General features: G+C 46.7%; 1 protein-coding gene across 1 annotated transcript in view; it reads left to right on the top strand.

Annotated features, from left to right (window-relative positions):
• The window catches only part of xpo7 (exportin 7), a 113,147-nt gene that overhangs the window by 60,908 nt on the left and 37,070 nt on the right, over window positions 1–15,169 (top strand). The window contains exons 8-10 of the mRNA XM_068000994.1: window positions 37–110; window positions 9,952–10,071; window positions 14,027–14,173. Coding sequence (XP_067857095.1) covers window positions 37–110; window positions 9,952–10,071; window positions 14,027–14,173 — 341 coding nt within the window. The remainder of the gene's footprint in view (window positions 1–36; window positions 111–9,951; window positions 10,072–14,026; window positions 14,174–15,169) is intronic.

Here is a 15,169-nt window from a genome sequence, read left to right as displayed (position 1 = left end):
TGACTGCCGAGTAAAACCTCCACTTTTTTTCAACAGCTTTCCTGGATTCATCAACCCTGCAGTTGTTTTTCGACTTGTACCATTCCATTCCTCCATCACTGTCCCCTCTGGTGAGTTGCATGTCCGTTTATCAGAGCCAAGAGATATAAAGGAGCTCGACCGATGCAAGATAGTAAAGAGTGGGCTGTTGGAACTTTAAGTTGTCGTGGTGTTTCCCCCTACCCCACGTTTTCTGTTATGGATGGAGGGTGACTATCTTTTAAGTTTTTACTCTTCATGGGTCACATAGATGCTTACCATGGAGACTTGGGAGCCACATATAAAGTTCACGATTCCATTAATTTGCAGATATAGGTACTGATATTAATAGGTCTCAGTGTTTTGATTTAAGATTTATGCACCAACGATGTAACAGCATTAATAACAGCCTTTCCCAACCTCTCGGCCTAAAAGGGAAAACCCACAAGTATAAAAATAAATAGGACTGAATTGCCTGAACTTTGAGGGCCAGAATGCCCAGTGCTCAGCGTCTTGGACATCAGAAGGGAAACCATTGCTTTAAATTATCCCATAAAAAGTATTTTAGAATCATAGAATGATACAACACAGAAGGAGGCCATTCGGCCCATTGTGCCTGTGCTGGCTCTTTGAAAGAGCTATCCAATTAGTCCCACTCCCCTGCTCTTTCCCCATAGCTCTGTAACATTCTCCCCTTCAAGTATTTATCCAATACCTTTTTGAAAGTTACTATTGAATCTGTTTCCACCACCCTTTCAGGCATTCCAGATCATAACAACTCACTGTGTAAAAAATGTTTTACTCATTTCATCTCTGGCTCTTTTGCCAATTACCTTAAACCTGTGTCCTCTTGTTGCCAACCCTTCTGCCAATGGGAACAGTTTCTCCTATCTACTCTATCAAAACCCTTCATGAATTTGAACACATCTATCAAATCTCCCCTTACCTTTCTTTGCTCGAAGGATAACCCCAGTTTCTCTAGTCTCTCCACAAAACTGAAGTCCTTCACCCTGGCACCAATCTCGTAAATTTCCTCTGCACCCTCTCTAAGGCCTTGACAGTACTTGCTGCAAGTTCGGAAAGGGGCAGCAGAGTTTTGAATGAGCTCAAGTTTATGGAGGGTAGAAGATGGGAGGCCAGCCAGGAGAGCATTGGAATAGTCGAGTCCAGAGGTAACAACGGCATGGACGACGGTTTCAGCAGCAGATAAGCTGAGGCAGGGGCGGAGACGGGCAACGTTACGGAGGTGGAAGTAGGCGGTCTTGGTTATCTAGCGGATATGTGGTCAGAAGCTCATTTCAAGGTCAAGGTTGCAAACGGCCTGGTTCAACCTCAGACAGTGGCCAGGGAGAGGGATGGAGTCAGTAGCTGGGGAACGGAGTTTGTGGCAGGGACCGAAGACAAAGACTTCGGTCTCCCCAATATTTAGTTGGAGGAAATTTCTGCTCATCCAGTCGGACAAGCAGCGTGACAAATCAGAGGCGGTGGTGGCGAGGCAGGGCTGGGTGTCATCAGCGTACATGTGGAACCTGACATTGTGTTTTCGGATGCTGTCGCCTATGGGAATTGAGAATAAGCAGGTTGAACTGAAGGGCAAGGTTGATGGTGGTATCCTCCATTTCCTAGTACAATAACAGGTAGAGCTGATTATCTCCGTTTGATCACAAGTTCTGCTGCTGTTTCAGCTGCCATCTTATTCTCATGCAGCTTATGAAAGATAGTGCACACCACTCCAGGATCGTCCTTGAGATCAAAGATAATCCCCAGCTTCTTTTCTCCGCCAACAACCTTCTCTGTAAACTCCTCTCCCTGTCCCCTCCATCCTCATCAACAACAAGTGCAAGGAGCTCATGGACTTCTTTGACAAGATTGAGACCATCCGTGCAGCTGTCTCTACTGCTTCCCCACCGCTCCCCCCCCCCCCCCCTCCACCTTGTCCACCAGGCTAAACCTCCCCCTGGGCTCCCTTCTGCCCTAGCCCTGAACCTACATTTTTCTTGAGTTTCTTACCTATCTCCCCTCATACTCTTTACGAGCTCATCTTGTCCACGAGCAAATTGACACAAGGTAAATCAGATCAGAGAGATGAATGCGTGGCTCAAAGGTTGGTGTGGGAGAAGTGGGTTTCATTTCACGGGGCACTGGCACCAGTACTGGGGAAAGAGGGAGCTGTTCTGTTGGGACGGGCTTCACCTGAACCATGCTGGGACCAGTGTTCTGGCAAACCGAATAACTAGGGCAGTAGAGAAGGCTTTAAACTAAATAGAGGGGGGGGAGGGCTCAGGTGGGGCGAAGTTTAGATTGATAAAGAGAAAAGACAAGGAAGTAGTGCAGGAAAGTGATGGGGGTAATGATAAACAGAGTGTGTCAGGAAGGGACAGAGTGTACAAACATAAGAGTGCACAAGCAAATGGGGCCGGGGTAGGAAAGAATGGTAAAAAGACAAAATTCGTAATAAGATAGATGAATTGACTGCACAAATAGAAACAAATGGATATGATCTCGTGGCCATTACAGAGACGTGATTGCAAGGTGACCAAAGTTGGGAGCTAAATATTCAGGGTTATTTAACATTTCAGAAGGATAGGAAAAAAGGTAAAGGTGGTGGGGTAGCTCTGTTAATAAAGGATGAAATTGGTATAATAGTGAGAAATGATCTTGGCTCAGAAGATCAAGATGTCGAATCAATTTGGGTGGAATAAGAAATAGGAAGGGAAAGAAATCACTGGTCGGAGTAGTATATAGACCCCCTAACAGTAACTACACTATAGGGCAAAATATAAATCAGGAAATAAGGGGGGCTTGTAAAAAATGTAATGCAATAATCATGGGCGATTTTAACTTTCACATAGATTGGACAAATCAAATTGGCAAAAATAGCCCTGAGGAGGAGTTCATAGAGTGTATTAGGGACTGTTTCTTAGACCAATACGTCGGGGAACCAACCAGGGAACAGGCCATTTTGGATCTGGTAATGGGTAACGAAACAGGATTAATTAATGATCTCAAAGTAAAGGATCCCTTGGGAAGCAGTGATCAAAACATGATAGAATTTCACATCCAGTTTGAGAGCGAGGATCTTGGGTCTGAAACTACTGTATTAAACTTAAATACGGGCAATTATAAAGGAATGAGGGCGGAATTGGCTAAAGTGGACTGGGTAAACAGATTAGATGGTATGATGGTGGATAAGCAATGGCAAACATTTAAAAAGATATTTTATGACTCGCAACAAAAATATATCCTTGTGGGGAGGAAAGACTCCACAAAAACAGTGAACCAACCATGGCTAACTAAGGAAGCCAAGGATGGTATCAGGTTAAAATAAAAAGCATACAACATGGCAAAGATTACTGGTAAGCCCGAAGATTGGGAAAACTTTAAACACCATCAAAGGATGACTAAAAGAATAATAAAGAGAGAGAAAATAAATTATGAGAGTAAACTAGCAAGAAATATAAAAACTGACAATAAAAGCTTCTACAAGTATATAAAAGGAAGAGGGTAGCTAAAGTAAACATTGGTCCCTTAGAGGATGAGACTGGGGAAATAATAATGGAAAACAAGGAAATGGCAGAGGTTTGGGTTCCGCCAGGACCACTCAGCTCCAGACCTCATTACAGCCTTGGTCCAAACATGGACAAAAGAGCTGAATTCCAGAGGTGAGGTGAGAGTGACTGCCCTTGACATCAAGGCAGCATTTGACCGAGTGTGGCACCAAGGAGCCCTAGTAAAATTGAAGTCAATGGGAATCAGGGGGAAAACTCTCCAGTGGCTGGAGTCATACCTAGCACAAAGGAAGATGGTAGTGGTTGTTGGAGGCCAATCATCTCAGCCCCAGGACATTGCTGCAGGAGTTCCTCAGGGCAGTGTCCTAGGCCCAATCATCTTCAGCTGCTTCATCAATGACCTTCCCTCCATCATAAGGTCAGAAATGGGGATGTTCGCTGATGATTGCACAGTGTTCAGTTCCATTCGCAACCCCTCAAATAATGAAGCGGTCTGAGCCCGCATGCAGCAAGACCTGGACAACATCCAGGCTTGGGCTCACAAGTGGCAAGTAACATTCGCGCCAGACAAGTGCCAGGCAATGACCATCTCCAACAAGAGAGAGTCTAACCACCTCCCCTTGACATTCAACGGCATTTCCATCGCCGAATCCCCCACCATCAATCTCCTTGGGGTCACCATTGACCAGAAACTTAACTGGACCAGCAGGTCAGAGGCTGGGTATTCTGCAGCGAGTGACTCACCTCCTGACTCCCCAAAGCTTTTCCACCATCTACAAGGCACAAGTCAGGAGTGTGATGGAATACTCTCCACTTGCATGGATGAGTGCAGCTCCAACAACACTCAAGAAGCTCGACACCATCCAAGATAAAGCAGCCCGCTTGATTGGCACCCCATCCACCACTCTAAACATTCACTCCCTTCACCACCGGCGCACAGTGGCTGCAGTGTGTACCATCCACAGAATGCACTGCAGCAACTCGCCAAGGCTTCTTCGACAGCACCTCCCAAACCCGTGACCTCTACCACCTAGAAGGACACGAGCAGCAGGCACATGGGAACAACACCACCTGCACGTTCCCCTCCAAGTCACACGCCATCCCGACTTGGAAATATATCGCCATTCCTTCATCGTCGCTGGGTCAAAATCCTGGAACTCCCTTCCTAACAGCACTGTGGGAGAACCTTCACCACACGGACTGCAGCGGTTCAAGAAGGCGGCTCACCACCACCTTCTCAAGGGCAATTAGGGATGGGCAATAAATGTTGGCCTCGCCAGCAACGCCCACATCCCATGAACGAATAAATAAAAACAATGGAACAGATATTTTGTATCTGTCTTCACTAATAACATACCAATAATAGAAAATCAAGGGGCAAAGGGGAGGGAGGAACTAAAAACAGTCACTATCACTAGTGAAAAAGTACAAGGCAAACTAATGGTTTCTAAAGGCTGACAAGTCCCCTGGACCTGATGGCTTGCATCCGAGAGTCTTAAAGGAAGTGGCTACAGAGATAGTGGATGCATTGGTTGTAATCTTCCAGAATTCACTAGATTCTGGAAAGGTCCCAGCGCAAACGTAACACCCCTGTTCAAGAAGAGAGTGAGACAGAAAGCAGGTAACTATAGACCAGTTAGCCTAACATCTGTCATTGGGAAAATGCTAGAATCCATTATTAAGGAAGTAGTAGCAGGACATTTGGAGACTCATAATACAATCAAGGAGATCAACATGGTTTTATGAAGGGGAAATCATGTCTGACAAATTTATTAGAGTTCTTTGAGGAAGAAAGGGACAGGGTGGATAAAGGGGAACCAATGGATGCAGTATATTTGGATTTCCAAAAGACATTCGATAAGGTGCCACATAAAAGATTACTGCACAAGATAAAAGCTCATGGTATTGGGGGTAATATACTGGCATGGAAAGAGGATTGGCTAACTAACAGAAAACAAAGGGTCATTTTCAAAATGGCAATCTATAACTAGTGGGGTGCTGCAGGGATCAGTGCTGGAGCCTCAACTACTTCCAATATATATAATGACTTGGATGAAGAAACAGAGTGTCTTGTGGCCAAATTTGCTGATGATGACAAAGATAGGTGGAAAAGCAAGTTGCGATGAGGACACAAAGTGTCTGCAAAGGGATATTGACAGGTTAAACGAATGGGCAAAAATTTGGCAGATGGAATGTAATGTGGGAAAATGTGAAGTCATCCACTTTGGGAGGAAAAATAAAAAAGCAAAATATTAATTGAATGGAGAAATACTACAAAATGTTGCGGTACAGAGGGATCTGGGTGTCCTCATACATGAAATACAAAAAGTCAACATACAGGTGCGGCAGGTAATCCGGAAGGCAAACGGAATATTGGCCTTTATTTCTAGGGGGATGGAGTATAAAAGCAGGGAAGTCATGCTACAACTGTACAGGGTGCTGGTGAGACCACACCTCGAGTACTGCGTACAGTTCTGGTGCCCTTATTTAAGGAAGGACATACTTGCATTGGAGGCAGTTCAGAGAAGCTTCACTAGGTTGATTCCAGGTATGGGAGGGTTGTCTTATGAGGAAAGATTGAACAGGTTGGCTCTATACTCATTGGAGTTTAGAAGAATGAGAGGAGACCTTATTGAAACATACAAGATTCTGAGGGGACTCGATAGGGTAGATGCTGAGAGGATGTTACCCCTCATGAGGGAGTCTAAAACTAGGGGGCATAGTCTCAGAATAAGGGGTCTCCCAGAGGGTCGTGAATCTTTGGAATTCTTTACCCCAAAAAGCTGTGGAGGCTGAGTCATTGAACACATTCAAGGCTGAGTTCGACAAATTTTTGATCAGCAAGGGAGTCAAAGGATATGGGGAAAAGGTGGGAAAGTGGAGTTGAGGTAAAAATCAGATCAACCATGATCCCATTAAATGGCGGAGCAGGCTCGAAGGGCCGAATGGCCTACTCCTGCCCCTATCTCTTATGGTCTAAGAGACCCATCTTCTGCTCTCTTGACCCTGTTCTCACTAAATTGCTGATCACTCAACTTCCCTTCCCGGCTCCCCTGCTGGCTGATATTGTAAATGGTTTCTTTTCCTCAGGTACTGTCCCCTTCCGTTTCATTGCTGCTGTCATCACCCCCTCCAAAAAAAAATGCCTTGAACCCCTCTGTCCTAGCAAACTAATGCCCCATCTCCAACCACCCTTTCCTCTCCAAAGTCCTTGAACGTGTTGACACCTCCCACATCCATGGCCATCTTTCCCAAAACTCTATGCTTGAATCTCTCCAAGCACGTTACTGCCACTGCCACAGCATTGAAACGACCCTCAACAAAGCCACAAATGACATCCCTGTGACTGTGACTGTGGTGAACTATGCCGTCTCATCCTCTCGACATGTATGCAGCCTTTGACACGGGTGACCATGACGATCCGGATTCTTTCCCCTCAGTCTGGTTCAGTAATAACTGCAGTCGAATACATTTTAAAGTTCAGCACAACTTTAATAGCAGGGTTCTTAGTCTGCAGCATTGATTTGGACTCCTGATAGAGTCCCTCTATGCTGGCAGAGCAAGAACAAAAACATACAGAAATCCACACGTTTTTATACAAATCAATAGGGTTGGAACATACTTAACGGGGGTCAACACCAATCATAAGCCGGGCACAGGTTGCCATGCGAGGTTACATTATTTCCGGCCAATCATAAATCGTCCATGTGCTGATCATGTTGCTGTTAGACATCAAAGGGGATACTTCCTCACCTTCCAACTTGGAATGTTCTTCCCTGTCCCTTCTGTTCCTTATCTCCCAACCTGGAATGTCTTTCAACTTTGGCTAAGCTCGTTACCTATATTGATCTGCCATAAACATGGAGACATTCAGACCAGTCCTTGAATCACATCAAAGACTCGACATTGCTAAGATCATGCAAACCTGCTGACTACGCAAACATATGGCCCAGCAGGAGGCCAGGCCACCTGTACCAATCTCAGTTACTAACTAATTAACCCTTTCTAACCATTTTGCATTCTGCTTCTTTGCCACGTAGACATTTTAATATTTTACTGAAAACTGACCACGTAGGGATTTGACCACACCATCCTTCTCTCTTGCCTCTCCTCCGTTGAACAACTCAGTTGGACTGCCCTCAAGGTTCCAGTCTTACCTATCCAGTCATAGCCAAAGCATCACTCGAAATGGCTTCTCTTCCTGCCCCCAGTTTCCCAAAGATCCATCCTTGGCCCCCTCCTCTTCCTCATCCACATGCTGCTCTTGGCAACATCACCCATAAAACATGAGGTCAGTGTCCACATGTATGCTGTCGACACTCAACTCTAGCTCTCCACCACCTCGCTTGACCGCTGTACTTCCTCTGTGTTGTCAGACTGCTTGTCCGACATCCAGTCGTGCATGAGTCACAGTTTACCCCATCACAAAGACCATCTACTTTCACCTCTGTAACATCGCCCACCTCTACCCTTGCCTCAGTCCACCTGCTGCTAAAACTCTCATCCATGCATTTATCAACTCCATGCTCAATTATTCCACTTCTCTCCTGGCTGGCCCCCCAGCCTCCAGCCTCTATTAGCTTCAGCTCACCCAAAAGTCTGCTGCCTGTATCCTTGCCTGCACATCAGCCCTGTACTCGCTGATCTACATTGGCATCTGGTCCCTCAATGCCTATAATTTAAAATTCGTGTCAGTCTTTAAATCACTTCATGTCCTTGCCATTCCCTATCTCTGTAAACTTCTGCAGCCCTACAACATCCGCCTCCCCCCAAACTCTCCGTTCCTCTGACGCTGGCATCTTGTGCATCCTTGCATCTCTTTGCCCCACCATTGGTGGCTGTGCCTTCAGCTGTCTCGGCCCCACGTTCTGAAATTCCTTCCCTAAACCTCCTTAAAACCCACCTTTTTGACCACCCTTCCTAATATCTCCTTTGGCTCAGCATCCATTTTTGTCTGATGATGCCACTGTGAAACCATGTTTTATACATTAATGGTGCTACATAAATGCAAGTTGTTATTGGTCCCTGGTGGGAGCAGTGCTTAAATTCTTTTTTTTTTAATTCACTGGTCCCAGTTCTTATTCCCAATCCCTGGATCAACTTGCTCCAGATTCCTTTAATAATTAATTCATTACATTGAAGCCTGCTCCATTTCAGTGGGACCTGTTTTGCTGTAAGTGCCACACTATCTTCCTCTGACAGCTTCCCCATCACTGAATTGATCATTCCCGCACTAATCTAAAACAGTGACTCACCATGGACAACACCATGAGAGAGCTGCTGGTAATATATTAAAAGTTTTGCTTAAAACGTGCACTTTCTGTCAGTGTCACACTCATTTCCAGTCACACTTTCCATGTCACACTTTGTTGATAGTACACCAAAACAGATATCCTCTCACTCACTAAGAGCAATGCCCTGGAAGATCTACTGTTTTGGTAGATGGAGGATGGAAGTGGCCAATAGTTAAACTAACCACACTATGCAATGAGTCAGCCCCCTAATGGATAGATCTGTAAGCCTGTAAAAGATTCCGTATTAATAATTTGGAGGTGATCCTCAATAGGGCTGTATACTTTAATAATTTATACTTAACTAAATGCCTTCTCTTTCCAAACCCAATGCGTTCTAGTGGTGCCCGATTTTCCAAACTGACTAGGCGAAGGATTTGCCTGGCCCAACTCTGTTTCTAGGTGACTAGCAGATCTCAAAGTACTCGATGTGAATGCGAATGGTCACAAATCTCAGGAGGTTGCGCTGGAGCCAGTACTGGCCGAGGAATGGTGCGGTGTATGGCTTGAATGAGAGAGTTCCCATCCCTGCATTGAGAATGGGTTGTGCTTCGAAAACTATCGTCACTTTTACCACTTTTGAACATCTGCACATAGAATCATGCAGCACAGAAGGAGGCTATTCAGCCCATCTTGTCTCTGCCGGCTCTTTGAAAGAGCTATCCAATCAGTCCCACTCCCCTGCTCTTTCCCTACAAAATTTCTTCTTTTCAAGTATTTATCCAATTCCCTGTTGAAAGTTACTATTGAATCTGCTTCCACCACCCTTACAGTCAGTGCATTCCAGATCATCATAACTCGCTGCGTTAAAAAATTTAACCTAATTTCCCCCATGGATTTTTTGTCAATTATCTTAAATCTGTATCCTCTGGTTCCCAACCCTCCTGCTAGTGAAAACAGATTCTCCTTTTTTACTCTATCAAAACCCTTCATAACTTTGAACCCCCCTATCACATGAGAGATGAATGTGTACAGTAATTTCTCAGTCACCGCCAGTGTTGTGAAATCTCCCTTACAGTACAAGTGGGATGGACCCCCAAGCCACCGGGGTTCTCGGTGCACGTGAGAATCACTGCAGGTAAAAGCAGCTCCATATTGTGTCATTACTGACCCTAGCTTTTTTTTCCTCCTAGGTGTTATCTTGTTTAGTACAAATTGCTTCAGTCCGGAGATCGTTATTTAACAACGCAGAAAGAGCAAAGTTCCTGTCTCACTTAGTGGATGGAGTGAAGAGGATACTAGAAAACCCACAGGTGATAAACTAAATGCCTTCTCTTTCCAAACCCAATGCGTTCTAGTGGTGCCCGATTTTCCAAACTGACGAGGCGAAGGATTTTCCTGGCCCAACTCTGTTTCTAGGTGACTGGCAGATCTTTTCAGTATGCAATCCCAGGGTGGCCTGAACTGAGGATTTCTTAACACAAGGGTGGGGTGAAAGCATCAAATGGATTCTTGGTTGAATTTTCTTTTCAGTATGAAATCCCAGGGTGGCCTGTATGTGAACTGCATTGAAGTACTTAAAACAGCAGTTCATGAGACGGTAGTCCATGTTTGTGCAGCCACAGTTCCCCCCAGATGGTGAGTCCTATTCTTGGTTGGGGCCACAGAGATGTAGGGCACTTCATGAATGAATGTTGAACTTTTTCTCCTCCTCAAGAAGAAAGAGGAAGTAAGTGGAAGAGCCCCTCTTGTGTACCTCCCAGATATTAGTCACAGAAAGGTGTTGGCAGAGCCCTGGAAAACAGGATGCCCTTCACCCACTGCGTTGTGGATTGATAAAAACGGGAGGGAAAAAACAAATACGGGTTTACATTTTCAGGATTGAACCAGTCAAATATGTAGGGATCGGCTCACATTCGTGCTCCTTTAGAATTAATTTTGCTTTTTACTTCAGAATGGCTTGTGTCAGTCCTTTCTTATTCTCATGTTTGTCTCTTTTGCCCAGCAATTTACATCCAATAAAGTCAGGCAGCGAGTGACTCACCTCCTCACTCCCCAAAGTCTTTCCACCATCTACAAGGCACAAATCAGGAGTGTGATGGAATACTCTCCACTTGCCTGGATGAGTGCAGCTCCAACAACACTCAAGAAGCTCGACACCATCCAGGACAAAGCAGCCTGCTTGATTGGCACCCCATCCACCACCCTAAACATTCACTCCCTTCACCACCGGCGCACTGTGGCTGCAGTGTGTACCATCCACAGGATGCACTGCAGCAACTCGCCAAGGCTTCTCCGACAGCACGTCCCAAACCCACGACCTCTACCACCTAGAAGGACAAGGGCAGCAGGCACATGGGAACAACACCACCTGCACGTTCCCCTCCAAGTTACACACCATCCCAACTTGGAAATATATCGCCGTTCTTTCATCGTTGCTGGGTCAAAATCCTGGAACTCCCTACCTAACAGCAATGTGGGAGAACCTTCACCACACGGACTGCAGCGGTTCAAGAAGGCGGCTCACCACCACCTTCTCAAGGGCAATGAAGGATGGGCAATAAATGCTGGCCTTGCCAGCGACGGCCACATCCCATGAACAAATAAAAAAAAACTTACCTGCCTTCTCAAGTTAAAGAGAGTTTAGAGTGTACTTTTCACTCAGCATACTCCCCCATCTATCTATATTAAAATCTTGGATGTGCATGTATCTCATGTTCTGTTTGTCACACTTTTAGGTCAATATTGAAACTGCCTATGGGAATCCGTTATGTAAACTGTTGCCTGTAACATTGTAGCTGCATGCTCCGGCTAGGAGGTGGTGCTGTAGAGCAGGTTTCTGTCAACTCTGTCAATATCTTGTATATTAAAATAATCTTATTTCTCAACTGACCGTAAACAACACTACAGGCAATTTTATATTGAGAAAAGATAAGCTCGTGAGAATTTTAGATTGTTTTTTAAACAGTAATTTTCTCTGGTTCACCAGTAAGGAATAGCCCTCTGTGTTCCGGTGTGAATCCCACTGGTAGCAGTGGGAGACCATAACTTTGACCTTCCAGAGCTGCCCAGTCCCAAGAAAACATTCCCCACTGGTAGCGTGATTTCGCAGGGTCAATATTGGACTCGCTCCAGTTCCAAAGTTGCAGCCCCTATTGCTATCATTAGAACAGCTCCTAGATGACTCCCTGCTGGTTAAAGCATGGAGATCTGACTTGGCAGGTCTCTGTGAGGTTGGGAAAACTGGTCTATTTAAAAACAAATTTCAACAATTATTCTCGGTATTGTTGCTGCTTACTTTGTGCATTGTTCGCATTGGAGAATACTTGAATAAAAAATAATCCTATGACTTTCTGCCTTTTAACTGCAATCAGTGATTGTGAGCCCACGAAATGCACCTTAACAGTCGGTTTACCTGTTGGTTGGTTGGTTGCTTATCATTTGGTTGCTGCAAAACAACTGCAAATATTGCAGCCTATGAAAGATGTCTCTTTTATAGTTCAGGTCCTGAATCTCTTTTACAGTTCTGGTCCTGGTCTCTGATAGTTCAGGTCCTGGGCCTCTGACAGTTCGGGTCCTGGGCCCCTGCCGGTTCGGGTCCTGGGTCCCCGGCGGTTCGGGTCCCCGGCGGTTCGGGTCCCGGGCCCCCCGGCGGTTCGGGTCCCGGGCCCCCCGGCGGTTCGGGTCCCGGGCCCCCCGGCGGTTCGGGTCCCGGGCCCCCCGGCGGTTCGGGTCCCGGGCCCCCCGGCGGTTCGGGTCCCGGGCCCCCCAACGGTTCGGGTCCCGGGCCCCCAAACGGTTCGGGTCCCGGGCCCCCCGGCGGTTCGGGTCCCGGGCCCCCCAACGGTTCGGGTCCCGGGCCCCCAAACGGTTCGGATCCCGGGCCCCCCGGCGGTTCGGGTCCCGGGCCCCCCAACGGTTCGGGTCCCGGGCCCCCAAACGGTTCGGGTCCTGTGTCCCCCAACGGTTCGGGTCCTGGGCCCCCCGGCGGTTCGGGTCCTGGGCCCCCCGGCGGTTCGGGTCCTGGGCCCCCCGGCGGTTCGGGTCCTGGGCCCCCAAACGGTTCGGGTCCTGGGTCCCCGGCGGTTCGGGTCCCGGTCCCCCCGGCGGTTCGGGTCCCGGTCCCCCCGGCGGTTCGGGTCCCGGGCCCCCCGGCGGTTCGGGTCCCGGGCCCTCCGGCGGTTCGGGTCCCGGCCCCCCCGGCGGTTCGGGTCCCGGGTCCCCCGGCTGTTCGGGTCCCGGGTCCCCCGGCTGTTCGGGTCCTGGGTCCCCCGATGGTTCGGGTCCTGGGTCCCTGACCGTTGTGTGTGGGTTGTCTCTGGCAGTTCACTTCCTATCTCCCTGGTAGTTCACGTCCTGGGATTTTTCTGTCTTCAGGTGTGATGAGCATTTCTTTTTGTTAAATAGTTCAGCTGTCTTGCAGAAGCTGACTTTTCTCTTCAGAGGAAAACAACCTCGATCAGTCTTCTAATTGTAGTTCCTCTTGACTGCAGGCAAAGGCACGTGTCGCGAAATCTGCCTTAAGCGAACTGACTGAAGATAGGTGAAGAACAAATTCCTTCATTTGGAGGGAAGGGAATAAATTCTGAACAATGGAAAAAACAATTTCTATTTTGTTGCGTTAGCTGCAATGAAAGGATGGAGAATTTAACCAGGACTTTAGACACGCCTGTTTAATCGGTGTCCTCTGAGCTTTACCCTTTTTCTGTACTGCTTTGGCCATCCTCTTAGCCTGTCACCTGCTATTTACTTCTCATAGATTGTTTTGGTAAATGTTTCACATGTCTGAACCAGCACAAGTTAACTTCTTATATTGTTCTGCAACTGATGTTGAAACACCCTTGGTAACACTGAACGCTAAGGATGTCCTGTGTATCTCTAGCGTCATAGGGAGGCAGGCAGTTCCAAAATTTGAAAGACCAGTTCCAGTGGGGCCAGGGAATAGGCATTAGGCCTCTCCAGGAATTTCAAGGTCATAACCATGAGGAGTACAGTATCTGCAAGAGGCTACGTGATGTAACTGACTTGTACTTTCATTCTTTGTCACAGTCTGTTAAATGATTCAAAATACCGACTCTCCCAAATCAAGTCGTAATTGAAATGAAATGGTCTTGAATTTTGCTTTAATTCTCATCAACCTTGATATGTACATGTAAATTGTTGTCTGGACCAACAGGCTGTTTAGACAGCACTAAGAGTCTGCTGCTTCTTGCTGATGTTTTCAGCTGTTTCAGTCACAAATATGTAACGCAAACGCTCCTTTTGCAGAGCTTGTCCGACCCGAACAATTACCACGAGTTCTGCAGGTTATTGGCTCGACTGAAGAGTAATTATCAACTAGGAGAGCTGGTAAAAGTGGAAAACTACCCCGAGGTCATCCGGCTGATAGCCAATTTCACTGTGACCAGCCTTCAGGTACAATTCCCAGCTATCGTGCTGTAGAAGTACATTTTCTGTATAGCGCAGAATTTTCTGTATGCTTGGGTAGAGTGACTGTCTGTGGTTGGCAGTACCTTTGGGTGGGGTCCCTGTCTACAATTGGCACTAGTTTTGGGTAGGCTGGTGGTTTGTGGATTGGCAGTATATATTTGGCAGTACCATTAGACGGGCTGGCAGTCCATGGTTGACAAAATCTTCAGGTGGGCTAGCAGATTACATTTGGCAATGTATTTGGGTTTGGGTGGCAATGTCGATTTGGCGTTAGGTTTTGGAGTACCAGTCTGCAGTTGACACTAAACTAAAGATGCAGAATTGAGTTGGGGGACATTCGAGTTAAGGACGTTTGATGGGGGTGCTGGAGAAAGCTCATGAAAATAAAAATAAAAAAATTAAATGTGAGGTTATACATTTTGGTAGGAAGAATGAGGAGAGGCAATTTAAACTAAAGGGCACAATTCTAAAAGGGGTACAGGAACACAGAGATCTTGGGGTGTATGTACACAAATCGTTGAAAGTGGCAAGGCAGCTTGAGAAAGCAGTTAAGAAAGCATACGGTATCCTGGGCTTTATAAATAGAGGCATAGAGTGCAAAAGCAAGGAAGTCATGATGAACGTTTATAAAACACTTGTAAGACCACAACTGGAGTCCAATTCTGGGCACTGCACTTTAGGAAAGATGTGAAGGCCTTAGAGAGAGTGCAGAAGAGATTTACTAGAATGATTCCAGGGATGAGGGACTTTAGTTACGTGGATTGACTGGAGAAGCTGGGGTTGTTCTGCTGAAGTGTTCCCCGACTGTTCCCAGTCGGGGAACACTTCAGCAGTCATGGACATTCATCCACCGACCTTCGGGTAAGCGTACTCCAAGGCGGCCTTCGAGACACACGACAACGCAAAATCGTCGAGCAGAAATTGATAGCCAAGTTCCGCACCCATGAGGACGGCCTCAACCGGGATCTTGGGTTCATGTCA

This window comes from Heptranchias perlo, chromosome 20 (genome assembly GCF_035084215.1).
Source record: "Heptranchias perlo isolate sHepPer1 chromosome 20, sHepPer1.hap1, whole genome shotgun sequence".
Classification (NCBI taxonomy): Eukaryota; Metazoa; Chordata; class Chondrichthyes; order Hexanchiformes; family Hexanchidae; genus Heptranchias; species Heptranchias perlo.
This window is presented reverse-complemented; position numbering and strand designations above follow the sequence as displayed.